The following is a 27,883-nucleotide window of genomic DNA, read 5'->3' as shown; positions in this document are numbered from 1 at the left end:
AATGCAACCTTATAGGAACGTGTTGTCATCCACCTCTAGCACTTCCTGGAGTTTGGGGACAATGGAATGGAGTTCAGCAAGTCAAAATACAAGTATTAGTCATTTATTTCCAATGGAAATTCAGTTGAGTTTGGGATATTACAATTAGGAAACCTTGCATAGCAGTCATTCCTTCCAGGCTGAGTGGTGTTGCTGCAATTAGGAATGTGGGTCCAAATCTTTTAGTGATGAAATGTCTAAATGTGCTGCAGTATTGGAGTCTACTGTCTTTCTCTGCTGTTCCTTGCGTTTTGTTATAAAGGTACGCTTTTGCTTTAAGAGGATTTACTGTTTTCTATTTTATCAGTTTATACATTAAAATATTTTACACAGCTTGTTGCAGCCAGAAAATAAATGTGCCCTTTGTATACATGTGTATTACAACAATGAAATTTAACAGAAGAAAAAGTGTCAATTTGAAGTTTTCCACCTCTTTATTATAAAAAACAACTGAGCACAAGTTCAATAAACAATATCCATTGTATTAACATTAAAATATGAATCTAGTACACATTACATAAAGGCAAATGCATTAGTGTCTGCTTTTCAATAGGATGAAATTATTTTAATTTACACATTGAAGGTGCACTCAATCAAATGTGGCATTAAATAAGCATACATCAGCCAAAATGATAAAGTGCGCATTACATAATTCAGTATGCATCATAATTCATGTCAGGTTACCCCCCTATTTAAAGCAATGAGCATCATTTCTTTTTTCAGATCATGCTCTTTATGCCATATCTCTTCATTATGACTTCCAAAAAGCAACCATTAAAAGAAATGAATCTAAAAATTCAACAGTGAAAGCCAGTGGCCCATGACATACAAACTGGAGAATAAGAGTATATCAGACAGATGGAGGAATAAAGATCAGTGGATAAAGACCTCTGAATTTTAAAGAACAAAAATAAATTTAAAGACTTTCTCCTGACTTTGGTATCTGGATAGAAAATCAAATTTCTTCAGTTTCTTCCATTTCTGAGCTTTACAACTTTTTTGCAACAAACTCCACAGTAATTACAAGTATCCCAATAACCTAATGTGCATTTAGAAAAAAAAAATCAACTTGATGGGCAGCAGTCACTGAAACCATTAAAATGTACACAAGTGCCCTAAATTACTTCCCTTAATTCCCTCAAACGAATTAGTCTAATATAATATTCACAAAGAAAAATATGTTAATGTGTGTGGTTTCATAGAAATAAAACCTTTTGAGACAGGCTCATCATAATCTAAGGAATAAGAAATGAGTTTATAAGGGTAAACATATTTCTGTAGAACCTTTAAACTTCATCACACCAAAAGTATAACATCACCACATGCAGGTATTGCACACAGAAGCCATTTGTGCCATGGATAGGTTGCACAAATACTTGTTTGTTGGACAAGGAGTAGAGTAGGCTGTATTAACAAGCAAAATCAGGGCCATTTAAACCACAGTAAAAGATGGCAACAGTTGAAATTTGAATGCAATTTGTCAAGGCATGCTGTGACCATTTAATTCACATATAAAATAAGCTTTTATAGAAAGCATATTATTAATGCAAATCTCACAACACAGGAAATGTGTTGAGTGGGTCTGCCTAAAGAGGAATAAACCAACAGACTGACTAAGTTTCTATCTTAGTATCAATCAAAAGCATACCTTTATTTTAGGCACACATTTTCAATCCATTACTTTGAGAACGTTCTATAAGAATAAAAAACCAACAACAAAAAAAGTACTTGATCCCAAGGGAAAGGTAATGTGATATTCCCCTAAAAACTAAACTAAGCTAAATTACCTGTTTAGACTTCACCATAAATGCAGATATGGTATTTGCCTCAGATAAAAGTTCCAAGTACAAATAAATAAATTTAAAATGGAAAAAATAACAAGTGCATTGACAATTCTATGTTCAATCTGTAAATTCTGTGTTGCCTCAAGCAAACTGATTGGCTTTAATAGTGCAAATGACAAAAGTACAAGAACATAAGGTACATTTATCAATTAAATAGACAAAAATACAACATTGCAGGAACACCTCCGTTTGCATGAAATAACTTTATGCTCCATCAGTCTTTCATCATACATTCAAGAAAACTCCCTTTCAAAAGACCACAAATGCAGCCTAAAAATCAACAACTCAACAACTCTTCCTGCCAAATATTGCTGTTGATCAACAAGTTTAGACAAATAACATTCAATGTGAGGAGGAAGCTGTATATTACAAAAGGAACGCTCTTGTCTTCATGTTTCAGCAAACTTAAAACTCAACACATTAAACTGGTACCCAACAGCCATAGTTTGCTACTAAAATAGCAAGGACTGTACTTTTCAAGCAACTCACAATTTGGTCAAAACAATTTCACACAGTGAGTAAATTCACGAAGTTATCAAAATGGACAGACCTGTGGATATGTGTAGATGTGGCTTCCCTACTTCCAGTGTTCCAGCCATTATGGTACTAGCTGTATATTATTCACTCACATGCATCTTCCATTCAGAATGGGATAAAAATGACTTTAGAGTCATGTATATGATTCGGCTCAGATCAGGATGGGGTGTTGGTGTCTCGGAGTGACAGCTAGAGGTGACTGTATCATGAGAGTGCACATGCAGGATGGCGGGGTTTGTTTCTGACCGTTTCCCCACGGGGACAGCATAGCTTTTTCAGTGCCTATTTACAGTGAGCCTAGGACTACACAAGACGGCTGACAACATATACCTTTTCCTCATGCCAGCTCTGCAAAGGCAAATTGACTTAGCTGCTTGGACCAACCCCCCATCTCCCCACTCCTCAAGCCACTCCTCTGACCCTGCAGCAGTCAGGGCATGGACATGGTCATAGCTGAGGCATCTGCACTGCGAGGGTCCTTCACCCCAATAATCAGGTCATTGGTCCTTCTTGTCCCCTCCACCAGAGAGAGAACATCCACCTTCTGCACCTCATGCCCCTTCAGCTGCAGGACCTCTATGTCCTCTTCAAGGAACTCAGCTGAGGGCAGCGAGAGGAGGGAGTTTGGGATGGGAAGAAGAGAAATTGAAACATGACAGTGGACAAAGAATATATTCAGCCATTAACTGGCCTAGACTACAGCCAATCAGAATTTTGAACACAGGGTATTGCAGCCACAGGTATAAAAAGTTAAGCAGCAGAGAAACCCTGAGCAGAAATTGAGTAGAAGTAGCACTACTCACAGTCCACTAGAAGGTTGTTGGGCTGAAGTTGAGGGTGAAGCCTTCCATACGAGAGACTGTCACTTAGGTTTTTGCGGAATGATAAGACATTCATTACCACCTGCAAAATCAAAATTTACACAATTAGAGAAGAAAAAATATGAAATCTCTCGCTAATTGAAATGACCCCAAGTGGTCTAATGATAATGGAATCACAAACTGTCTATGGTAACCAGACGGTCGGTTCCTGCATACCTTCTATCCTCTCATTGTGGGTAACACGAGATTCTGAGAGGTTATGAAGTAGGACCGGACATTCATTGCCTCATTGGGGCCGAGACCAAACAAAAACCAAATACCATACTGGCCATCTGGTCAGTCGGATGAATTGGTGATGGAAGCAGGAGAACTGGGCAGAGTCACTAACCTGGGAAATGCCACTAAGAGCACGGTCTCCATTGGAAGAACCCAGGGCCATGTAGGTGCCACAGAAGCCTGATGATGGCCTCACTACTGTAGGCAAAAGAAAGGACAGGGGCCTCTTCCCTGGCTGAACACTGTTCCGCTGGATAGAAACATATCAAAGATGCTCAACAAAGGCTGCGCTTGTAGAAGTCCGCCGTAACAAACCAGTTTAATCCTCTGGTATGTGTAAGCTGTTGTGTATGTCTGTTATAGATACACACTACAAACACATGCACACACACACTATTTTATTCTGTACATCCTGTTCAATGGAACATTGTTATGTTTCATTTTTGACATTAAAAATAATTTCATTTTTTCTGTCAAACACTACACTCTTGTATGCAATTGTATATACGCACTCCTAGCATTATAATGTTCCTGCATTCTACATCTGCTGTATAGCTCATTACTGAGGGTAGTTTGAGGTCAAAATGAAAATCAAGATAAACACACTCATGTAAACACAGTTGAGAGCATATATAGATGTGAATCATTTGCCGCAATTATAAAAGTTTGCTTAAGTAAATTTAAGATGAACAAATGGATAGGCGTCAGTACTGGGTTGGGTGGGGTTGGACTCCGAGTTTTGTTTGGCCAGGAGAAGTCTAGTATCTGGCTGTTTAGGAGAATCCCAGAGGAGGTCACAATTCCACTTCCAAAAGGCTGGTTCAGGGAGCTGGAAGATCATACAAACATCCACATTCGCACTCCGCATTCTAAGTGTGAGGCTTACAGTAGAACACAAGCAGTTCAAGGACAACAATTAACAAGCTTTCCAAGCTGTTGCAGATTTAATAAAGAATAAATGTGTCTAGAATGACGGTAGGAAGGTTTCACATTTACATCCACTACTTTTTCTTAACCTACCTGCTTCCCCATCACAAAATAAAAAACATTTTGACTCGCATTATTTTCCTTTCTTTTGCCTTTATAGCCCCCCTTTAAAAAAAACATTTAAAAAATGGAAGGGAGTACCTCATGACAGATACAATGAAGTCGTCTGGACCCATGACCATCACCTGGCCTGCAACTGCCCCTTTCTCCAGGGCATAGAAAGGGGTGTAATGTCCAGGAGGGGAGGCCAGGGAGTCGTTGATCATTTGACGAAACAAAGCAGCCTGGGACTTACTGAAACCCGAAAGAAAAATTATACAGCTGTGAATGGGGTACATTATATACCATCTCTACCATGCCTAGAAATGTTCTTCAATTTCTTTTTGCATCACTTCTTGCAATACCAGCAATCTCTGTGTCTTCATAAATTACAACCAAGCTGTGGAGGATGCAGATTAAATATAGGACAGGTGACGCTCAAACAGAACCTGTTATTTCATGCAGTGTTTATTAAGCCTTTCCTGGCATCTACCTAATGCCTACTCCAGAAGACCACAAACTTACCTCAACATCTGAGCTACTGACTCAGAGACAGAGGAGTCAAACATGGGGTCACCCAAGCCACTGGCCATTGCTAGCGCAATTTTCAGAGCCTAAAGGAAAAATAAAGGAAGGGTTGGAAATAAGGACAACGTCATAGGTTAAAAGTTTACAGCAGACTTTTGTGGGGGCAGGAGTTTGTTACAGATATAAAGTTGAAGGATTAAATATTGATATCTTTGTCCATGTAAGCAGGAAGATGGCTCAAGATGACCCTGTCAAGAGGTCTCAGGCAGTAGTACCTCAGCCATTAAGTGGTAGGTACTGTTCCTTAGGACCTGGCTGCTGATGTTGAAGCCCTCCAGGATGTTGAGGGCTGCAATCAGTGCCGCCCCAGAATGAGGGGCGGGTGCTGCCAAAATTTGATTACCTGCAGAAAAAATATTTATTCTTATACCGTTTAGTGCAACAGAAACTCTGACCAGGACTGACCTGTCAACCAAACAGGTATGAATCTACAACAACAAACAGAATTATGCTTTATCAATAAAGCTCTTTATTATTACTTGATATAAAAAAAATTTGAATAAACTGAGAGCTGAAATGCTTTACATTGATAGCACTTATCACTGTTGCTAAATAACAAAAAATGGAAAAATAAACAATGTTTGACATTATGATGGGTGACAACAAACTCAAACAGCTTGCAAAAAATGCCAAAGGTTATCACTGAAAAGGAAATGTATTGCTTAAAAGGTTGATGTTTTAAAAAAATCCAGTTCTAATGAGATCCTCAATACCACTGGGTTTATCATTAAAACTAAGTTTTAAAGTTACAGTAGCTTATTTAAAGAATAAGGTTAATGTATGCAAGTAACAATCCCACAAATAAATAATTCAAATGTGTTAAATTTCCATTTTCTAAGATCACTTTCTGGATGGCAGATTCTCAACTTTTCCAAACAACTTCCATTCCTGTAGCATTTGCATCTCAGATTCTACTGTAGTCCTCAATTTGATAGCTGCCCTTAAGCATAGCATTGGTAGAACCAAGTACACAGTGAATTATAAAGTTCAAATAACAACAAAATGAAACTAAAACTGAATGGTATTTGAAGTCCAATTGTAGTTTCAATACAGGTCTGGATGATTGACCAAAGTACTGCTTGAAGAGGGAAGTCCTCAGGCATGAAATCAGGATGACTCTACCATTCTTTCTTCAATGTCATTTCATTGAGAATATATTTAAATTAATATTCTTGGACTGTTTGACATTTGCATTTCTATTAGAACCTCTACTGCACATGCAAATCTAATTGTTATTGCAGCATCAAATGAGCAATATTCCAGATGAACTACCCAATATGGAGAGTAAAATAAATAAAAAGTAAAGCTTTTCCCTCCTTATCTTCACTCCTAGGACAAAGAAATTCTAGTTCAATCTGCCACTGGCCATTCCTGAAATATAAAGTTCTAGAATCTTACCCTGATATAGGCCCTCCACTGGCTGCTGTAAAACAGTGCTGTAGTTACTGAAATCCTCTTCAGTGAGAACTCCCCCTGCAGCTCGCACCTATTGAAATTAATAATGAATGAATAAGTCTTGAATTAGTGACACTCAACTCATAAATGCTTACTATTTTAGTTTGTGTAAAATGGACCAATATGCAGCAAGACTATGGCTGGGATTCAATTAAAAGAAAGATTTGTTTTCCTTCACACAGTTTGGCAAGTTTAGCAATCACAAAACAACTCCGTAAACTTGAGCTTGTGAAGACAAATCCTAATGCTTGAATATATTTATAAGCCAAACTTGGACAAATGTTGATTGGATACAAGCTTGTGTTGCTCGCAAGCAGTCACATATCTGAGATACACTCACCTCTGCTGCCATTTCCTGGGTCAAGTTGCCATTGTAGAACTCAGAAATCCCGCTGACTGCGATTGTGTCCAGGATGGCTGCCAGATCAAGGCGTCTTGTGAACAAGCCAGAAAGAGGAGGCTGTCCATCAGGAAGAAACAAATCCCTGAAATTTTCTGAAATATTCTGATCCTTCACTTTGGACAAGGCCTCAGCTGGAATTAGTGAAAGGAACATGAAGAAACAAGTAAAACTTAGAAGTAAAAATACATTAAATAATATTATGTATTTGGACTACACAGAGTTAAAAAAACAAAACAAGTTTATTAAAGAAAACATCTACCCAGATCATGGGTAACATTAAATCCATTTCTGGCGACATCTGCAGCCATAGTAACCACCTCATTCCATGGCATTCTGGGGGGAAAAAATCAAGACCAGATTCAGGTTTACATAATGCGTACAACTACCCAACATTATCAAAATATTTTCAACCAATGAAAAAGCACTGGAAAGTGTCCCCTGACAACAATTAGAGTTGCCCTTTAGTTAATTAAGCCCTGTTATACACAGCATCTGTGAATACAATCCTAGGTGCAAGTTTAAGGTGCGTTTAAATTTCAAGGCTTGAACTCATTCTCAAGAGTTAAGCAGAGGTTTTGCATACAGTCCCAGAAGTTTGAGCCACTACTATAGTGTGTTCTCAAGCCAAGATTAAAGGCTGAGGGTGTGTCAAGATTAATGTGTCATATGGGCATGCTGGTTTTGAGGGAGATGAGAAAAGGACTGAAATAAATGTCCTTACCCAGTATTTTTTGCAGTGAAAAGGAAATGGGAACATATAGCATCACATTATGAGAAACAATTTTGAACTTATGTTAATGAGACTTCCACCTTTCTCACACATTATCCTTGAGAACAGACAGTAGTAGGTTTATCTGCACAATGTGTACATAAGCAAAATGACTCATTCTCTCTCAATCACACACTAATGAAACAACTCGGTTTACCTTCCATAGAGCTGATGGGCCTGGTGCAACCCACTGAGCATGCCTGGGACACCTACTAGCAGGCCGGGCTGGAACACAGTGGCAAGGACACAGAAACTGATTGACAGGCAAAATGTCTACATTCCTTAAATCCCTTATACCACAGAACATACTGCCATGGAACACATTACAGAATACACACTATTCTCTAACTTTCCTGTTTAACTATTTTTTACAAATATTGCCACAACTGCCTAAATTCCCTGAAGGTATGCTGTTTTCATGAAGAGGAGTAGGGTGAGCAGTAAGCATAGACACACATTATCATATTCTTACCTTATGCTCCAGGTTGAACTGCAACATGTCCTCATGGATGGCAGAGGGTGCTGTTTCACGGAAGTCAATCACCCGGCTCTCATTCTTTCGTATATCATGAACCAGCATTACACCTCCACTGAAAAGAAGGAACATTTATCAAACTCTATCATTTTTAACTGTGCTCTACAATGGTACCAACCCCAAAGACTTACTGGAATTTACTATAAATGTGTCCTCCTTCTCTATGAATGTAATCACTTATGAAACACCCCGTTTGGAACCTACCAGACTGGTTTGCCAGACAGAGGCATAACCATAAAATTAGGTGACCAGGGTTTCACTGGTTCGCATCTTATTGCTTCACAGTAATAAGATGCTAGTCAAGCCAAAGAGTAGTCCAATTCCATGGAAATAGATTGCAGAAACATTCAAACCTACCCCCCAATGCCAGACGTGTGCGGGTGAATGATGCCCAGACAGAGGGCAGCAACAATGGCAGCATCTGCAGAAGAGCCCTGCTTACTCAGGACCTCAAACCCAAGAGAGGTGCAGTGTGCTACATCTGTCACCACAGCTCCCTGACTGAAGATCTGATGAGAAAGATGGAGGGGGGAGGGTTGCCACAGAAACAAAATCTTTCTGACACAGACAAATTAAAATCCCAACTCAACAAGTTTGGTTGCAAATTATCTTACAAGAGATATGACCCTGAATAAAAATTGTTACCAGGTAGCCAAAAAACCCTTGGGACATCAGACAACATTGGTTGAAAACACTAAAATGAATCAAGCACACCACAAGCTCTCTGCTGCCCCTCCATGACGGTGGTCAACACATTATTATCAGCATGAGTAAAAAATTACTTTCCCATGTACCCTTAAAAAATTAACAGGATTAGTCTTCACTGAGCCATTGCTTAATCGAGTTGTCCTCCAACAACCCCAAGAGATGTTTCTACAGTCTACATGTCATGTTATGTTTAGCGTATAAGCTACTTGGCTATTTTTTGGAATATGGCTTTTCAGGGGTTTGTGGTCTCTAAAGCATGAAAATAGCAGTTTGTATGGTAATGTTATTCCTCCAGAGGTTCAGAAAATGAAGAATCATTTTAACAAGGTGAAGTACAAAGTGAACTATCACTTTAAAGTTCAATGGAGGACAAATGCATATACTGCAGTCTGTGACAGGCCCCCAACTTCTGTTTAAGTCTGCTTTGGGAATGAACAGCCGGTAAAAACTGGTCACTGTTCGTGGAAGCACACCTGTGGGTCTCCAAAGTAGATCTGCATGACTAGGGCAACAGTGACCCCTGTTGCAAACGTGAGACAGGCAGTGATGATGATTGTGAGGCCGTCCTGCCGACAGCTGCAGTCTTCAGCTAGGGGATCGCGATGGGTCTCCCTCAGGGGTGTGGCATCATGACTGGCTAGGTCTGAAGCTGAAGAGGGAAGCCGCTGAAGTCGGGCCGACTTCAGAAAAAGGTCAGGGTCTGTGAATTGTTGCAGGTAACAAAATTAAGAAAAACTCTGATCACTCAGCATTTAAGAATGAAGTGTTTTTTTGCACTTTGTGTGATTTATTTGCTTAACAGACACACTCCAGAGGGACTTACACAGCTTTTTTTTACCTGATAACCATTCACACATCTGGTAAAGTGACTTAAGCACCTTGCTCAAGGGCAAAACAACGGTTGCCCACCTGAAAATGGAATCTGCTACTTCAGTTATGTACCCAGTTCCCAAACCATTACACTACACTGTCACCCATATTTACAAGCGTGTAGCCATTTAAACCAAGCGGAATATTAAAGATGATAAAGGATTCTCTTATCCACTGCACACAATCCCTGCTCAGACAGCATAACTATTTGTTATGTAAACTTGTGTCAAATTAGCCTGTTTTATGCCATAGTACAGTTCAGTTTAATACACCACTCAGATAATACTTGAAATTCCGCATATGTGTCTAATTTATCTTGTCATTTTAAACGAACGACGTCGTATGAAAGACGCAAACATTGCACCTGTACTATAAAAAACATGCGCAAAAATGAAGGTGTGTTTCTGAGGCCGGCATTGAAACGGCATCAAAATTATAGGCTATTGCGCACGTTGACAAGCTCGGAACTTACCTGTGTCTTGTTCGCTCAGAAAGTTGTCGTCGTCTTTGCGGGATTTCACCGTATTCTCCCCCGACAAACCATCGTCCTCTGGAAGGCGAGGGAAGCTGGTGATGCTCATATAATCGACTGGCGAGTAGGCACTCCCAAGCGTTGTCTCCTGGCTAGTATCCTTATCTGCCATATTGCCACTGGAATATCCGGCCACGGCGTCAGCGGCGGGCGTATACATTACTAAATCGACGATCAAACACTACGCACCAGTTTTCCACGCCTATATAGAAGGACTTTATAAACAGATCGTAAAAACCTGTTGAGGTTGCACCTTCTTCGAAGGTTCCGGTTATAGATGGCCTAAAATGGATTCATTGTCGATACAATTAGAATACCGTTGAGCATGTTTCACCGGACGATACACGACTTCACTGCCATATTTCAGACCTGAAAACAGAACGAAGATGTATTAGAACTACATATTCTTGGAGCACCTTGTCTGACGTTAGAGAAAATCATGCGCAAAATTGCTGGTTTGCACCAGCTACTCTTAAATGTTGTCTTGCCTTGATGCTTACAACGAAAACGCAAAGGGTTATCAAAAACTGTTTCAACACTAACCAACTTCTATCAGGGATAAAATAGTAATTTACCTCTAAAAGACGCTGTCTGGCATAAAAATACAACTGCACTCGGATTGCAGTTATTAAATGAAACGCAACATAAATCGCAATTTCCCACAAGTCACGTTTCTTGGCAAAATACACTTCTCATTCTGAGCTATATGGTTTCAGAGCCTGCCGATTGAGATAATAGCCATTATGCACGCTTAACAGACATATATTGACGCATTTCTATGGCTTCTCGCATAGCGGTCTTTCAGTAAAAAATAATGTACCTTTTAAATATCAGCGCTATAGATATTGATCATCGATGATACGTATGTTCCGTATAATGAGCTTGCCAACGCAAACGGCGTTTTGTACAGGTTCTCCTCCAGCCACCACCAAACAGAAAAAAACTCAAAGATCAGCTGACCGCAGAGACAATGTCACGGTTTTAAAGGTACAAGGCAGTCGGTTTGAATCAAAATGTGTAGCGACGTAGCTCAGGTTTGTATTTTTAGCTTTATCAGAGCGTGGGTTATATATAAATGTAGTAGGCTATCTAGAAATATAAATGTAGATCACATACCTTAATGTTCTGATGATCATCGGGAGTTTGTTTCCCTATAACATAAAATAAATGATGCCTGCAGTCTAAATTTGTAACCGGTGGAGGCTGTAATCACAGATTCAGAATGTTACTGTCATCGCACATTTAGACGAATGGATACAGTTAGCAATACTGGTCCAAACCCAATGGTACAAACAAAAAATAAAAGAAACGCTGACACTTTCAGGAAGTGAAAAATCACATAGCCTATATGTCAGAGCAGTGGAACAAGTTCATTCCTTTCCTTTTCAATTAAAACCTGGATCATATTGCTGGGCGTGCACAAAGCGAAAATGTGGGCTAACGCGCTTCTATTATATGCTCGTGTTTACCACACAGTTGCGCAGCTGCAATGAGTACGTTGGGCTGACCTTCTTTAAATCTTAATTTTCCGTCTCGTGTGTCGTCTGTGTAGAGCCTGTTCGAAATTTGTGTTTGATATCTCATTTAAAAAACGAATAGTTAGCTATTGAAGTTATTTGGTCTATATGTCTGTCTCACTGACGCTTGTATTCTGTAAATGTGCCGTTATTAACAGAGTTAATATACATTGCAGGAAAACATATTCCGTTAGAATATTAAGATGTATCCATTTAAGTTATGCAAAAGCATAATATTTGTTGCTCAAGCAGCCATGTCATTCAGCTTATAACTTGATGTCTACACATTTAATTGCATTATAAATAAGCTTCATTGCAGTTCTACTAAATAGCTTTTTTGGTGTCCATGCTTGCTGCCGAGCTTGTTTTGTATGGTTTAGGCTTACTGGCCCCGTAATTTTGTTCAGTTATGGTTTTAAGTGTGGTAGTTTACATTGTTATGTGGTGGTTTATGTGGTATGTTTAATTCAACTGCATGGTATAAAATAATTTATTCTAGTGTGATCTGAATCCTAGACCCTCCCCTCTCATGCCCCTGAAAATAACTCATAGACATGCGTATTTATCTAGACAGGCGAGCTAAGCTTGTTAAGTCCCGGAAGTAAGCCTGTACTGCGCGCGTTGAGGGAAAAACATTGGAGCTTCCATGAAAGTGAATGAGGAATATCAGACTTTTGATGTCAAAATAAAACGTCATCGATGGTATTTTGAAACTGGATTAAGGACCGTTACGTTTCATATGAAAAGCAGATTGAAAAATATGCATTATGTAATAAAATATGCACAATATAATAAGTATTTTCCAAAGACTTCTGGACCAAAACAGCCATTGTTTCAGAAACTGCTGCACATAATGAAATGTATGATCACAAAAAAGGGACCGATGATGTTCTCTTTGGTTGTTAAATCACCTTGGTTTCTACATTGAATTCAATGGGCAGCAATACCTTTTGCCCTCAAGCATGCTCAGTAGAGGCTGTTTCCTGTTACTTCCTAGGTTCACCGCCTGGCCCCTCCTACCGTCTGTAGTTCCTATGTAGGCTCTATGCAACAACTATCCAGCTCCACACCAGCTATTCCCCTACACCCACGTGCACATGTGCACAGACGCGCTCTTTTCAATTGGCACTTCGGAGGCCTCATGTCCCCATGAACCAGGGATTCAAATAATGAGACATGATTCAGGTGTGAACCTGAGTGTTTATTGATCTTTTTGCCTGGTACCTGCATTTCAGAATGGTTGCTGGAACCCCATCCTTTGTTTGCATATGTCTCTACTGTTGATGGACTTCTGTCTATTGGGGATGGAAAAATCAGTACATCACAAAAACCATGCAGAAAAGTGAAAGGCACAATCACCATAGACATCAGATACACCAAGTTTTTTTTAATATGTTTTTTTTTTTTTTTTGGGGGGGGGGGGTTGGTGTTGGTGGGGTGTTACACAACGTATTGGTAAACCCCTAACCAGCTTAATCATTTGGATGCATCTGGTGTTCATTCTGTTTCTCTGAAGCTGCCATATTTCAAGGGTGCAGAGCAAATAAAACCCCCAACATTCAACCCTTATATCTGAAACATTAGAGTAACAATAGTTCTAATAGCAATAGGACAAAACACAAGCAATTTTTCAAATAATTTCTTCATTAAATCTATGCCCCCCCGGCCTTCCCCTCCCATACCGCCACTCACATTACTCCCATTACACACAGATAAACCTGGTGGACCTGTTATGTCACATAATCCTCCAAACCACTCTACCTCACATCTCAGTGAAACATTTTTCTCACAGAAGAACAAAAACAAAAAACAAAAAAAACAAAAAGGGACCAGAGGTGAGAGGGCTAAAAGAAAATAAGAATGAGAAATAAGACATTGTGGTGGGCCCCAAGCTAACCCCTCTTTAAGGATGGGCCCCTGCAGTTCCACGGTTACATGTCCCTTGGTCTCCAGGGAACCTCTTTATAAGAAGCACCATGAAGTGAGTCAGAATATCAACCCTAGAGGCACTGTGGTTTAGCAATCAGAGTAAAAAGTGGGCCAAACAGGGCTGAAAGGAGCCAAGTGGGAGCCACAGGGAGCTAGTGCATTTACTTTCCGGTAACATACTCAATACCAGTTCTCATGCTTTTAGGGTGTCCCAACAGTGTCTCAAAATAATCAAACAGATATACACAGTAATTCTAAATGAATATATATATATATATATATATATATATATATATATATACGCACACAATATAATTGGCAGCAACAGTATAGGGAAATGCTGGTTTGTGATTTGTGTTAGAAAAAATAGGATTTTCTACAAAGATAAATAATATAATACCAAAAATCATATTTTATGCTAACTGAAGCAGCCTCCCCACTACACTAAAGCTCAGAAAGTATTGGATTTCTCTTAAATTACTTAAAAGACCCCAACATCTTAGCAATCATAACAAAGACATAGCCATCTTAAATTTAGTTGATCAATTCTCAGTATTACCTCTAGGGGGCAATCCTGAAACAGTTCCTGGTAAAAAGGCTGTCTCCTGTGGAATAAGTCAGTGAATTCAACAACTTTAACTAGATGTAGGAAACCAAGGGAGGTGGGGTTCAGCATGTATCTTTTGAAACTACATCATACGACTACTAAGCCTTTATGCATGTGGTTGAATGGGGAGATTAAGTAAATATATCCTGAGTACTTCTGACACTTTGATCTCTTAAGAGCAGGGGTAAAATTTAAAACTACAAGAAAACAAATGATTAATTCTCAGTCTAGCTTTTAAAAATGCACATTTTAACCTGTACATGAAAGCATACATCTCTCATACACAAATTTCAGATAGGAACAACACACAGCACACTGCTAAAACTTCAACTCACAAAAAGATAAGACAAAAAATGCAAACTTATATCAATTATTTTCAATTTACAAACTTTAGTATATATATTCATATACTTCAGCACCATACGTAATGCTAGGCTTTTTTGTTACTATTTTTAATAAATATATGCATATCTTTAAGTGGAGGACATGGTTACATTTGGATGAGCTATCAAAGAAAGATATCATGGGGAAAATACATCATGGTTAGAAACATTCTGTCCTTGGAGACTGCAAGTTTGAACCAAAAGACCAGATCAAGTTAACACTGATCAGAGGACATAATGAAAACAGAAGGGGGGAAGGGGAGCCGGAGGGGCAGGGGACATACAAACTGGCTTCCTCCCCAAGCACACTCATAATACTGATTCGCAATGATGGGATTGGCTTCAGTAGGACACTTTTCCTGGAAATGTGATGATGTCACGCGGGTTATGGAAATGGTACTGCTTTAACAGAACAAATGTGGGAGGCGCAAAGAGGAAGATGGTTTTTCTCTGCTTTCTTAAGGTATATGTTTCACAGTGATGGCATGAACTCGGCCAAACTGCAGCACTTAGATTTGTGGAAAAATGGCATCAATTGCTATTAGTCTTAACCTCTTAGCCACTACAAGGACAGGCTTTCACAGTGAGACAATGTAACCAGTAGACACTGGGAAAAGGGAGCCCTACAATGCCTAAAGGTTTAGTTTCCATAATCTTGGGGAAAAGTACAAATGCTCAGAAAAAATGATAAAGAATGGCCTTCTATACCGTGTTTTAACTTACTTAACACACCTCATCCCACAACCCTCCAAGAACCCTAAAATGTATATACATTCTTTCAAAATACTCAAAACTCTTGCAAAACACTATTGCAATTCTCATTTATGCTGCTTATCACATCTATATGCAAAGTGTCTAAAAGTATACGATGAGATAGACTGTCCTAAACATAAAGAAGTTTAAGTCACAGTTATGATACATGGTCAGAACTTCAAATGGCAAGATATAATGATCAAATGTTCCTTTCATAGTACTGCAGCATATTTTGAGAAATTGCTTTATTGCATGTGATTATTGCTATATTGATGAGATATCACTTAAATAAAACTGTCATTAGATGTTCATAGGGTTACTCTTTACATACAACATTTCCTTCCCTTGTTCTCTACTTCAACTATCATGTACATCAGGGTTCTTCAAAATACCATTTCACGAGGGCCAGATATTTAAAAATGATGCTTACAAGCCAGATATTTTCCAAAAGTAATTTATCAAACAATATGTCAATAAGCAATATGTTCATTTGTATGCATTCTTAGAATATGTCTGCGTCTTAATTATTATTTTGTCAGTGGTGGAAGGTATGTGAACACTGTGCAGATGCAGACCTGGACATCGTGACAATTGTTTATGCATGTGCATAATGCATTTTGTACATGCTTTTTAATTATCAAATGGCTAATAGCTGAACAGCCCTGATGTACATCCTTTTAATTTCGTTTTCGTCTTGCTCTTACATTCCTTTACATGTCTTTAACCCTCAGTGTTAGAAAAAACCCTTCCCCTGTCCCTGAGTACCGATTTCTGTCCATTATCTCCTTGCAGGGTAAACTAAATAGACTTCACTAAACATGACCTGAGATGCTTCATTGCTCCAGGAACAGGGAAAGGAAGTTTAACACATTCCACGGTATTATTTTCTTCCTCTTTGGAATCAAAAAATAAACTATTATTTTTTCAATTCATACTTGAAAGCAAATAAGGAACTGATACTTCATATGGATGTCCTTGTCCTGTCCTTTCTGTAAAGATCCCTGTCTATTAAAATGATCACTTATGTAGACATGCTCAGATAGTCACACATGCACGTACACTGTACCAAGGCAGAACTGTCCATAGTGTGTCTTTGAGGAAAGCCTGTCCTTGTGCAGAGATCACCTTAAGACAAGGTTTTAACTTTAGCCTCTCCACACCCAGGTTTAAAGCCTTCTTGAGCTCCCAGCGCAAAGAAATGTTTTAAGCATGTGGGAGTTAATGCCGTCCTAAATTTCATTGCTAAATAAAAAAGGGGCCTCAATCTATTTCAGTGATTCCTTGGGTGTTTGGGTCAAATGCGTTCCCTTCGGGAGAATGAGAAAGGAAAGAAAAATGAATAACATTTGAGAGACGAGTGAAACAGACATGCAGGCAACAGTAAGTCTTTTTTCTAGTATTACAATGCTAACAGGTACCTTGGGTGGACAAACACAGGACCACCTAGAGTGTGAAGGAGGGCTTGATGGCAGAGAGGATGAAAGGAGGCGCCTGTGATGGAGTCAGGGGCTGGAGAAGGTGCAGAGGGGGTGACAGGGTGTGAGTGAGGGAGTTATAATGCCCTCGGTGTAAACAGCACCCCCTCCAGGCACCTCAGTGGCTGCAGCTACGCTGGCACGGCTGATGCAGGAAGGAGCCGCGGGCATGGGCGGTGTGGCGGGGGGCCTGCTCTCGGACGCGGTTCTGCCGCTGCAGGCGGTTGCGGCTAAGGTGGCGGCGGTCGGCCCGCGCCTTGGCCCGCTGCACGCGGGGCATCTGGGTCACTTTGCCCAGTTGCCCCGCCTGTGAGGCCATCCCCCGGGTGACTCTGCGGGGCGCGTTGGTCTGCACAGCAGGGGGTGCGGGATCCGTCACCATGCTGAGAGAGGCGGATGCAGAGGAAACAGTAGAACAAGAGGAAAAAAGGAGAGAGGATGGGTGATACGGGCAGGAATTAAGTAATAAAGAGAATGCACAATCAAGGAATTTGGTTATTAGTAAAGTAAGACAGCATAATCTGTTGTTACAGATCCTGTGACAAAGTCCCTGCTTACCTTACGCTGACACCCAGGCTGGCTGTACTCTCCTCGACGATAGACAGGTTGCTAGGGGAGACGTAGACGGACATGCTGGGGTGTTCAATTAGGAGGTCTTCCATGGGGCTGGTTTCAGCAGTGGCCCCTTCTGCAGTGAAACAGGGGGGAGGGGTGACAAACCAGCTCTCATCCATACAGCAGCGCTCAGGGCCGCTGCTACAGTCACTCCGAGAGCCTGGGGATGCTGGGGTGGAGCCTTGCGGGAGAGGGGAGGAGCCAAAGAGTACTGCCCTGTCCTCTGACCCATCAGGAAAGACAAGGAAAGAGAGTTCTACTGCTCTCATCACACCAACTTTAGTCCTGCGGTGATTGCATGGGGGAGGGGCTGCTGTCTGTGAGGGCTTGCATGGCTCCACCACCAGACAATCATTGTGTGCCAAAGAACATGGTGGCGCTGGCGTTTCAGTACTGCCTTTCACCGACTCTACCCAGCCATCTTCCCCTGGCAACATTCCAAGGGACCAGCAAGTAGGGAGCGTTCATACACACCAGTGCATTTTTGGGAAAGGCAGGGGAAAAAACACCCATGCAGGCATGGAGGAATATAAGCACAATGGATACACACACACAAACACACCAGTGTAGAAAGGTGTGAAGATTCAAATAAAATGGAGGGAAAAGGAAGAAGATAAAAACAACAAAGAAAATAAAAAACAGGAATCATTAGTTACTATATCGCCCTGTGTTTTACTTTGATACAGGCCAGAAACAGACCTTGCCTCACTCTCATACTAATGCTTTACCACTGTAACCAACCCTGTTCCTGGAGATCTACCATCTTGTTGGTTTTCATTTCAACCCTAATTTTACACCCCTGACTCTACTAATTATCATCTCAACAAGATCTCAAGCTGTTGAATGAGCTTTGTTTTGGTTGCAATGAAAACCTATAGGATGGTAGATCTCCAGAAACATAGTTGGTTACCCCTGCTTTGGGGCACAAGGCTAATTTATATGCAGGTGCCAAAGCCTTTGTAAACTGTTTGATAGATCATGTTATTTAAAATATTTTTAAATAGTGATTTCAACAGCCACTTTTCAGAAGTTACAATAAAAAACTCATTTGGAAATGGGGAAAAAAAAAAAAAATTTGCACTAGCTTTAATTGGCCAAACTCCATCCATCCCCTGGTGGTGCTGTCTCCCATCCCCCAGTTCAGACTCAGCTGGAATTTGAGGTTATTCAGTCATACGGACAGTACACGAAGCAACATGGATGAGAGCCTGTGGATCCATGGATTACTGGATCACACTGGGTCTGTCCCCAGCCAAGAACATAGATGCAGAGGGGAAGTCCTAGCCAGACTCCAGAGCAACACTCACCAGGCAGGTTTACTAGCAGCCAGCCTTCCTCGTCTGCTTCTGTCACACATGGCTTGGGCCCCTTCAGGTCTGTGGATGCATCTTCAACCTCTCCGAAGAACAGACTGCTCAGACGCTGGAACATGGCCGAGTTGAAGGGTTCTGCGATGGGATCAGGTGGAATTTGGGGTGGTCCTCAATAGAAGTTGCCTTTTCTATTCAAAATTCTGCCCAACTGACTATTATCTGTCTTTGAATGGTTCTTTATTTCTTTATATTTCCACGACTAGCGAGAGCAGAAGGTGTATGCACGTTGCCTTGGCTTTCTTCACTTCACCTCACACTTTAGCCCCTTCTTGATCTTGTTGGTGGACAATTTCCAGTGGAGCCAAAATGCTTCCTTAGTGCAAATGTAAGGGTTCAGTTGATATTGGTGCAAAGGCCTGTTTGATTCAGAGATGAGAGACACAAGATAATTGCATTAATTACAACTGCTATTCCTAAGCATACTGTAATAGAGTACATTGCTTGTCTCCCACATGGATCACTTGACCATCATTCTCTCAGTATAACATTCTCAATGCACTGCACTTATCATAAGCAATATTAGGTCCCTTCTTAACAAAGCATTCTTCGTACCCATGTTTTTCCTTAACCGGTTCCCACCACATGTCACTCACTCACACATTCACACACTCACACACACAATTTCACATAGAAACCACCGATTATAATTTGTATGTGGTACTCTGGAGTAGGAAAACAAACAAAACCAATGTGATGCACAGTCGCAGCAGATCCCGTCTGGACCTGAGAGATTGAATCTATTGGCCAGACTGCTATTTCCTCTGAGAGGAAAAACTTGTGACTGAATCAAGACTTTTTTTTTTTTTTTTAAAAAGAAAAACCTAAATATTTGACATTCCTGTGACCTTTTACTGTGTTTTTCCACAGTTTATTAGATTACTCTTAGAAGAAGCCATTTTCTCAGAGGAGGATTATCAATGTGCATCAGGTTTTATCATCTCTTCCACACAGGGATGGTCTGGCTGACAGTTGTGAAATTAAGCAAGCTTACTGTAATAGAATGACATATCTTTCTTATTAGATCAGAGCAGCTGATGATTTTTTTATTGGTTCATTCAGGATGGAGGCATGCAGGCCCTAATTATATAGAAGAGTCAACCTACCATGATGTTGCTTTATGAACATGATTTCTTTGGGTGATATATATATGTTGTGCTAAATAAAAACATCTTATATCTTACATGGGATTGCCTCATTTGATAAAATCTGCAGTGAGGAGTAAGAATAGGCCTCTGTCAGATTAGTGTGGGAAGTGAACTAAGGCCTTTACACCCAAGGATCTGCAATCTGTATCTCTGTCAACCCAAATGAAAAGACCCAGGTCATGCGTTACAGATTAACAGTGTGTCAAAGTCCAGATGCTGTGAAGATGTTCTTTTCCCTTCAGATCTCAGATGATGCTGAGCTGAGGTGACATTGCTGGGAACAGGTAAGTCAGTTTATATGGCTTTAATTTTCTTAAAGTATACAGTCACAGTGACATTAAAAGAGAGTATTGGGTACTAAATATGAAGCAGTGAAAAAGTGAAGCAGTTAATTAGTATGTCAAGAGTGAGATATATGGTGGGCATACTGCTACAAAATTCCTCTAAACACTGAGAGGCTGATGGAACTGTCACAGGTACTCAATTTACTAAAGAGTTAGACCTCAGTCTGAATGACATTAAATGATCATATCATATATCATAAATGTTCATATGTCAATTTGAAGCCAAAAGCATTATGGTGTTCTATCACATTATAAATATTCATCAAGGAGTGCAACCAAAGACAGACTATCCAGAGCTGAGACTTTGAGTGAATATCTGTGTCTATAACAAATGCACCAGCACAAAATGTACCAGACCTCTATTACCAACCAGAACATCCTAGACATGGAAGTACAGGGAACAGCCTGATTGTACGGTCTCTGCTGCATTTATGTGTGACAGTAATCAATGAAGCCATTTTGATGCTTACAGTTTTCACTCTTATACAAACTGAAGCATCTCCTTAAAATGGCTTCCCAGTCTTTTCTTGTTATATCGACAGATCTACTATTATATCACAGGGAAGCTATGTGTTTTGGTTAAGTTACAGTTCTCACTGATAACTTCACACACAGACGATCCATTCTCTGGCTTATGCTGAAGTTGGCACACCCGATATTCTGTAAATTGTTTTGGAAACTAACTGAGATCTGGGCTTTGGCCACTATAATTATTTCTCATAATACTCATTAACTTTATGAAGGACTGAGTCCATTTTTTTCAAATAAGAAGTTATTCATTTCCTAAATTGGGCTTTAATGTTATTTTCATGCTATTGTTGTACACATATACACTAAACAATGAATAATACTGCACAAATGTATAGTGGATTAGGAGTGAAATCATTCAGCCACGGAAAACCAGAAGTGCCCCACCATAGATTCGAAACCACCAGAACATAGGACCCAGTGTCCTGTTCTGCTTTACATTACCTTTTCATGAAAATGAACAAGACACACTCATTTGAAAAGCTACCACTTTAATTTTCATACACGGTGAATGGCTAATGACTGAACACAATCAAATTCACAGGGGACAACTGCCCTCCTGCTGAGTCCCATTGTCAGAGGCCAGCTGCTTGAGAGCACATGGGGGATGGGTGGCTAACATGACCACCGATTAAGAAGAATCTGCCTGCCAGGCCTGCCAAGGTCTGAGGAGGTGTTTGCTGATAAACGGAAAATAACTCAACCAAGAGTTTCTCTGAAGATCACTCCAACAATGAAAGACACACAGCGGTCGAAAAGTGTAAGGTCTCGTCCCCTTAGTGAGTCCAGGTGGCTGACCTCAGCAGATCAACCAGCACTGCAGCCGTGAATAATATAATAAAACTCTTATACATACAGGCACTCATAGTTGCATGTCCCATTTGACTTCACCATGGCAATGTTTAATAGCTCAACCCTCAAAAAGATAGGCCAAACTACTTCCTTAGCTCATGATGCCAAAATGATAAATGGAAAATATGTGTCATTTTCATATTTCACTTGTTTGGCTTGGCCACTGGACAGGTTTCCAGGTCTATGACAGACAGTTTGTTTTTGTTACAGCTTGAGAGAGCATTCCACTAAGCATGGTAACACTAAATTAAATTTTCTGAAAAAAAGGCCTTCAAGTAGGTTGACACCACAAACATACAGTATATTAGAGGAAATCTATGCTTGTCAATTGCTTTAAACCTTGATAGTGCAAGTAAAACAGTACATGGATGGACAAGGTATATTGATAACATGAATAATAAAGAGAGATCAAAATTTAAAAGATGACAATCCTATTCCTCACAGTACTTTCTGTTATAGTAGAGGGTTTGCTAGCACTACCAGAATAAACTAAATATTGACTAAAATATTGAGTGGTGAGGTTAAGAAGACACCGTACATACTTTCTGAAGCAGAACTGCATCAGAGAAAGAAAGCTGTGTATGTGTGTGTGTGTGTGTGTTTGTTTGTTGGGGGGAGGGGGGGTGTCCAAGGGAATACTGACACTGTGGCTGCATGACTATAATACGTGCATCCAAATGAAAGACATTCTCTCAGAAAATAAGCCCATTCGAATCCTGGGTCTGTTTAAAATGGAAATCCATTCTGATATGAATAAGGGCTAAGCCCTGAAATTACAACAGATGAACTGAACACTTCTTTACTTTATGTCCCTTTGTCTTAAAAATGAAATCTGCTCTGCAATAATCTCTGCAATCTATGAACTGCCTGTTTTTGTCCAAGACAAAAAAAAACAGGGGAGGACAATTATTTTGCAAACAGACTGGGAAACAATGGTAAATGGTACATGGAATACATATATATTGTGCTTTTATTCAAAGCGCTTTACAATTGATGCCTCTCATTAACCAGAGCAGTTAGGGGTTGGGTGTCTTGCTCAGGGACACTTTGACACGCCCAGGGTGGGGATCGAACCAGCAACCCTCCGACTGCCAGACAACCGCTCTTACCTCCTGAGCTATGTCGCCCCATAAACAATGATAAATTACTTGATATGATGTGCTTTATGCCAGTGAACAAAGCCCTCTTCTACTTTTAGTGAAACAAGCCCAGGGAGCTTGATTTGACCTTCAGGTCACAATCAACCAAGACTCATTGTTAACACTTGGCAAGGGAGGTAGTCACTCGATAAAATGTCATCTGCAGCAAGGAAATTGGTTTTGTGAATTCCCGTTGATTACTGGCAACTGACACAGCAAAAAACAAACAAACAGAAAAAACTGTTATGGTGCAGAAAATCTAAAAAGCAAATCAGAAAAATTACACTCCAGTTGCTTTGCATTTCCACACCCCCCATCATTCCTGGAACTGTAGGCACAGCAGAACATTATTATCAATGGTGGACCCATGATCTCATCATTTTATGAACTACAATTTCCCCAAATGAATACAAAAGAAATATTCATACTTTTAGATTGGCTAAGATGCGACAAGAAAAATTTGAAATTACAAGTCTGCTGTATGCATTGCACTTAAGTGTAGCCTTATACAGAACACAGTACCTCAGAGCAGTTCAATGTCTTCCTTGGTATCTTTGCTCAGTAATGTTTGCCATTTTGAGTCAAAGAGGTTTAATATAATAATAATAATAATAATAATAATAATGCAGTTTCTTTATTTTATTCTCCCCATTCAGACAGGACAGTCTCAGTACCTTATTTCCCCAAAGAGCAAGGATGTAAATATTTTCTTACTCTGGGTAAGTCAGAGTCAGTTCAACACACTTCTGGACCGCATTGTCACAAATTTTTTATAAGATTTGGCATGCTTGTTTGGTCTTATAAGAAATCACTTGGACTGAAATTACACTAGTCTTGGATCGTTATTAAGGGAGACACTGGCCAACAAAGTTTTGGCAAATCCACAATATTGATGTGTCATATCTATAACATTACTATAGGTCATAGAGAAATGTTTCTTATATCATTTTAAAGATCTTTTCCAGCTCCATCTTTCTATCATATTACGTTAACGGAGTTAGGGTACCAGGCATATGAGTGACTATATTCTTGAAAGTTTATCTGGAAAAAACGGATTATGACCTGACTAGACTCTGATAGTGTTGGGTGGCACAGTGGTGCAGTGGGTAGCACTGTTACCTCACAACATGACTGGGTTCAAATCCTAGTCTATTGGAGGCTAATTGGAGACTCGAAATTGGCCATAGGTATGAGTGTATGAGTGGATGGTGTGTGTGGCGCCCTGCGATAGATTGGCAACCTGTCCAGGATGAATTCCTGCCTCTCACCCAAAGCACAGGGAAAAACAGTCGGAAAAAAAAAAAAGAAGTTTAGTAAACATTTTACGGATGTGCTTGGAGGGAACTCTCAAACATTAAACATCTTTGTATACTCTTAAAAATAGACAAATAAAAATATCACTTGTAATAAAACTCAAAGTTAATCTTTCCATTTGTAGCAGGATGAAACCAGGGTGTGACATAGAAAAGAAAGGAAACCCATCCCCAATAATATTTACTTACATGTAATTTGCAAGGAAAATCGAGACATTACATTACATTATAGGCATTTAGCAGACGCTCTTATCCAGAGCGACGTACAACAAGTGCATAGGTTTCATGATGTAGAGGCGCAAAAGAAACGCAAGCAATGCATGTATGGTGTTATCATGGTATGTGGTACGTGTCCTAGCAGGTATGTAATGTTTCGATTAATGAACGAAATTTAGTAAACAAGACAACCAACTCCTGATACTGAAGTGAGAAAGTATGATTAACATAAATCACGCACATCTTTTTTCTGGGAGCATGTAAGCTTCAACTTACAGACGGAATTAATGTTTCCTTTTCCAATATTGCCAACATTTAGAACGTCCAGCAATCAAAATGTTGAGAGTTAACTCAATACAAGTATGATGATTACATAGGCTATTTTAAGAACCAACGATATCAGTGTTGGGATCTGCGGTATTTAAATCAAAAAGATTCAAATATTAATATATATACAAACAGTATGTGAAGAAAAAACCCAGAACCGACACAGAGGAGATGCAACTAACTATAGGTGTAAAAGTCATGGATATTTCTAATCACTTTATCCGCCTTGAATTACGCCTACTCATCACTGTGTTACTAGATTATATGAGCCAGTAGAACAGTCAGACTGCAAGAGCATGGAGTAAATCTTAACATTATTTATATTTCTTCCACATGGTTAAGGACATGGCGCATGTTAAAAATAAGCAAAACTCCAAGCGTAAAAGTACCTATCTGACAGATGGGACGCGAACGTTACGCTACGCAGAGTTCAATCAGTAACAGCTTGGACTTGAGTGCCAAAGTGGGAGGGACAGCTGAAGTAGGCTCGAAGTAGGAGGAAGGAGGAGCTTTGCAAACAAAACAAGACCTCGTACGTAGGCTATCGCATGACGATATACTTTGACGTCACCGAAGCTGCTTGTCGGCCAGCCTACCTTACAGGGGCTGAAAAAAACAGGGAAAAGATAAAAGAAAAAATAGGAAAGGGGGGTTAAAAAATAGAAATATTGCGGCCATTATTATGAAATTAGCGTATCCGTCTTCCAGCGAAAGCAATGGGGACTGTTTTCCGTTCTCTAGCATTTGCACCGCATTCATTCAAAACATGCAAATCCAAAAAGGAAAAAGAAAAAACATCGCAGTCCATGGATACAACATCACAAGCAAAGCCATGGTTACGTCTGTAACAAGCCAAGATTACGTTTTGAAGGTTTTTTCTTTTGCTGTCTATTTAAAGGGGGCTAAATCCTTGGAATAAATCCTTGTCAAATGCACAGGCTAAACATTAATTATCCGTGTAAGCTAAACGTCCGTTCTACAGAGCGGGGAGAGCAAGGGGTCAGAGCAATGACAGATCGACACTATGAAAACTGACGTTGAAGAATCGATTGATCCACAGGGATCCGTTTTCTCTAAAATGTTGAATGCGGCATTAATGTTACAGAAAACACTGATGCATTTCATTTACAAAAAACAAAAAAATTTTTATATTTTCGTTCTTCTTTCCAAGTATCTGTGTCAAGCCTTGACAATTCAGTCAGCCTTACGAATGTTTCCACTGGTTTTTTTTTTTTTTTGGTTCACATGAACCATCGCCTAGCGCTACATGCCATAATTAGGCTTCTGTTAAGGCTCTGGAAATGAAATTCCCGAACATTAGTTATCACAGATGCGAAGCTACTGAACAGAGAAAAACCCTCCATAAACTAGGAAAATCCCTGTACATTGTCTGTAGCGTAGGCTACTGTAGGTGACAAGAGTCGCCAGAATGTGAAAAGAAATTTCACCCAAGCCACAGTGTGCAGAATAGTCTAATTATCATCGTAATAGTAATCATAATAGTGTATACTGGTGCATAGTACAGCAAATATGATCAAAATGGAAATCGTCTTTCTTTTGAAAATATTGAATGCATTATTGATAGGCTACTTGACTCGTATCGCAATTAGCATATTCTTCGGTAGTGTAGCTGAATAGGTACATTTTGTCCAGAGCACAAAAAATATCTCTGACGGTAGTGGCCCTTATGTTAGATGTCAACAACAAACACGAAATACAAAAATAACGTAAATTATATTAACCGCTTACCTGCCTCCGCAATGTTTTTCAAGTTGTAAACACGGTGATCAAAACATTTAAAATAACAGTTAAATCTTAAAGCACAGCTTTAGGTAGCCTTTCGATGAGGTAGATTTTTATACTATAAAAATAAAAAGGCTTTCTTCTCAGAAGAAATACTCCATGTAAAACTGAATTTTCGCCGCTTATTTTTCTTAAAACCTGCAGCTTTACACTTGTTTTCCTCCTGCAGATTTTTCTGCTGTTATTGCTGCGCCCAGCTGATCCTTGGATCAGAATTTAGAACATACCAAACAGCTGATCGTGAGATCACAACGCTCATAGTAACGCCCTTTCTCCGCCCATTTGCGCTGTAGACCAATCCAAATTTTACACAAGCCACAAGCTCGGCCTCAATTTAAAACGACGGGGGTGGGGAGACTGAAATGTCACCTTGTTCAGTGAGTAGAGCAATTCCACACAGCGTAGGCTATCGAACAGAAGGAAGCCATCGAAGTGCTGCGGCACTATGATTAAAACAATGAGTCCGTTGATTTGATCTTAGCATTTAGCTAGTCTATATCTGACCGAAAAGCAGTTCAATTTTACTACTATGATTTACATTTAATGTTAATTGCATACAAATACGTTCAACCGAAATAACTATTTGAATTGGCTCGCAATTGTTTTAAGTAAACAGGTTGTTTTAATGAGAAAGAATATAAATTATTACTCGGTCAATTAATCATGTTTTTTTTTTTCGAATTTCGTTATCAAATTTATACCCGATACATTTTCCAACAGTATATCCCCCTCCCTCCAAAAAACTTCCAACTACTCCTGTTTTGTAAATATGCCTTTTTTGTGCATTGTGCAGTAAATGAATGTGACTTGTCTTAAAGTTATTTTTCATTAACGATAATTTTCATATTCAAAGTCTGATAAAACAAGTCGCTCACCTCCCCCAACAATCATGTAATACAATATAAATGCATATCACACGGCTAAAAATAACTGCTGTTGTAGCACTTCCTCTTCATATCTTTGTAATGTTCAAATTATGTTCATCCCCCTCCCCTTCCATCATTTTTCTCTGACGTAAAGGGGAGGAGCTTCAAATGCTGCTCCAGACAAATAGCCATTTCGGCAGGATCCAGTCTGAATGCAGTGCCTAAGCAGCCAATGGGAGCCCATTGCTTTAAAAGCTTTGCTCTTAGTCTTGGTAAAGCATTTCCAGTGAGAACC

The 27,883-nt window shown here is 39.8% G+C and overlaps 2 protein-coding genes across 8 annotated transcripts; both read right to left on the bottom strand.

Moving 5' to 3' along the window:
• Positions 1 to 450: 450 nt before the first annotated feature.
• Positions 451 to 12,437, bottom strand: LOC135234217 (glutathione hydrolase 7). 3 transcript variants are annotated; one of them, XM_064298588.1, is made up of 16 exons: positions 11,520 to 12,437; positions 10,344 to 10,772; positions 9,475 to 9,701; positions 8,651 to 8,802; positions 8,231 to 8,348; positions 7,916 to 7,983; positions 7,249 to 7,322; positions 6,927 to 7,120; positions 6,530 to 6,617; positions 5,347 to 5,474; positions 5,069 to 5,157; positions 4,646 to 4,798; positions 4,229 to 4,346; positions 3,630 to 3,767; positions 3,224 to 3,323; positions 451 to 3,020 (listed from the first exon to the last, which is right to left on the bottom strand). In XM_064298588.1, the coding sequence occupies exons 2-16, from the start codon at positions 10,561 to 10,563 to the stop codon at positions 2,851 to 2,853; spliced, it is 2,037 nt and encodes a 678-aa protein (XP_064154658.1). In that variant the 5' UTR covers positions 10,564 to 10,772; positions 11,520 to 12,437; the 3' UTR covers positions 451 to 2,850. The 3 variants fall into 3 exon arrangements, with proteins under 3 accessions (XP_064154658.1, XP_064154659.1, XP_064154661.1); XM_064298589.1 differs by lacking the exon at positions 11,520 to 12,437 and adding an exon at positions 11,224 to 11,431; XM_064298591.1 differs by lacking the exon at positions 11,520 to 12,437 and adding an exon at positions 10,979 to 11,181.
• A 663-nt stretch (positions 12,438 to 13,100) lies between these two features.
• LOC135234218 (tumor protein p53-inducible nuclear protein 2) lies at positions 13,101 to 27,670 on the bottom strand. Of its 5 annotated transcripts, none has more exons than XR_010324035.1 (5): positions 26,669 to 26,961; positions 18,990 to 19,411; positions 17,626 to 18,109; positions 17,011 to 17,450; positions 13,101 to 13,215 (listed from the first exon to the last, which is right to left on the bottom strand). XR_010324035.1 is itself a non-coding variant. In XM_064298593.1 (5 exons), exons 3-5 carry the CDS (start codon positions 19,111 to 19,113, stop codon positions 17,186 to 17,188), a joined length of 873 nt encoding a protein of 290 aa, XP_064154663.1. In that variant the 5' UTR covers positions 19,114 to 19,411; positions 25,309 to 25,525; positions 26,669 to 26,963; the 3' UTR covers positions 13,400 to 17,185. The 5 variants fall into 5 exon arrangements, 4 of the variants coding, with proteins under 4 accessions (XP_064154663.1, XP_064154664.1, XP_064154662.1 ...); XM_064298593.1 differs by lacking the exon at positions 13,101 to 13,215 and adding an exon at positions 25,309 to 25,525 and having other exon boundaries at positions 13,400 to 17,450; positions 26,669 to 26,963; XM_064298594.1 differs by lacking the exons at positions 13,101 to 13,215; positions 26,669 to 26,961 and adding an exon at positions 27,598 to 27,670 and having other exon boundaries at positions 13,400 to 17,450.
• Between the last annotated feature and the right edge of the window lie 213 nt (positions 27,671 to 27,883).

The sequence above is a fragment of the Anguilla rostrata genome, chromosome 11 (genome assembly GCF_018555375.3).
Source record: "Anguilla rostrata isolate EN2019 chromosome 11, ASM1855537v3, whole genome shotgun sequence".
Taxonomy (NCBI): Eukaryota; Metazoa; Chordata; class Actinopteri; order Anguilliformes; family Anguillidae; genus Anguilla; species Anguilla rostrata.
Note: the sequence above shows the minus strand (reverse complement) of the source record. Positions and strands in the feature narration are given on the sequence as shown.

Bases quoted from the DNA above. Each gene is read 5' to 3' on its own strand.
- LOC135234217 (XM_064298588.1), bottom strand. From the start codon at position 10,563: ATGTATACGCCCGCCGCTGACGCCGTGGCCGGATATTCCAGTGGCAAT. The intron at 7,984-8,230 runs GTAAGAATATGA...ACTGTGTTCCAG, and splicing joins AGTTCAACCTGGAGCATAAG to CCCGGCCTGCTAGTAGGTGT. The intron at 7,323-7,915 runs GTAAACCGAGTT...TTTTCCCCCCAG, and splicing joins GCCCATCAGCTCTATGGAAG to AATGCCATGGAATGAGGTGG.
- LOC135234218 (XM_064298594.1), bottom strand. From the start codon at position 19,113: ATGTTCCAGCGTCTGAGCAGTCTGTTCTTCGGAGAGGTTGAAGATGCA. The intron at 18,110-18,989 runs GTGAGTGTTGCT...GAATGTTGCCAG, and splicing joins GCTGCTAGTAAACCTGCCTG to GGGAAGATGGCTGGGTAGAG. The intron at 17,451-17,625 runs GTAAGCAGGGAC...CGCCTCTCTCAG, and splicing joins AGCCTGGGTGTCAGCGTAAG to CATGGTGACGGATCCCGCAC.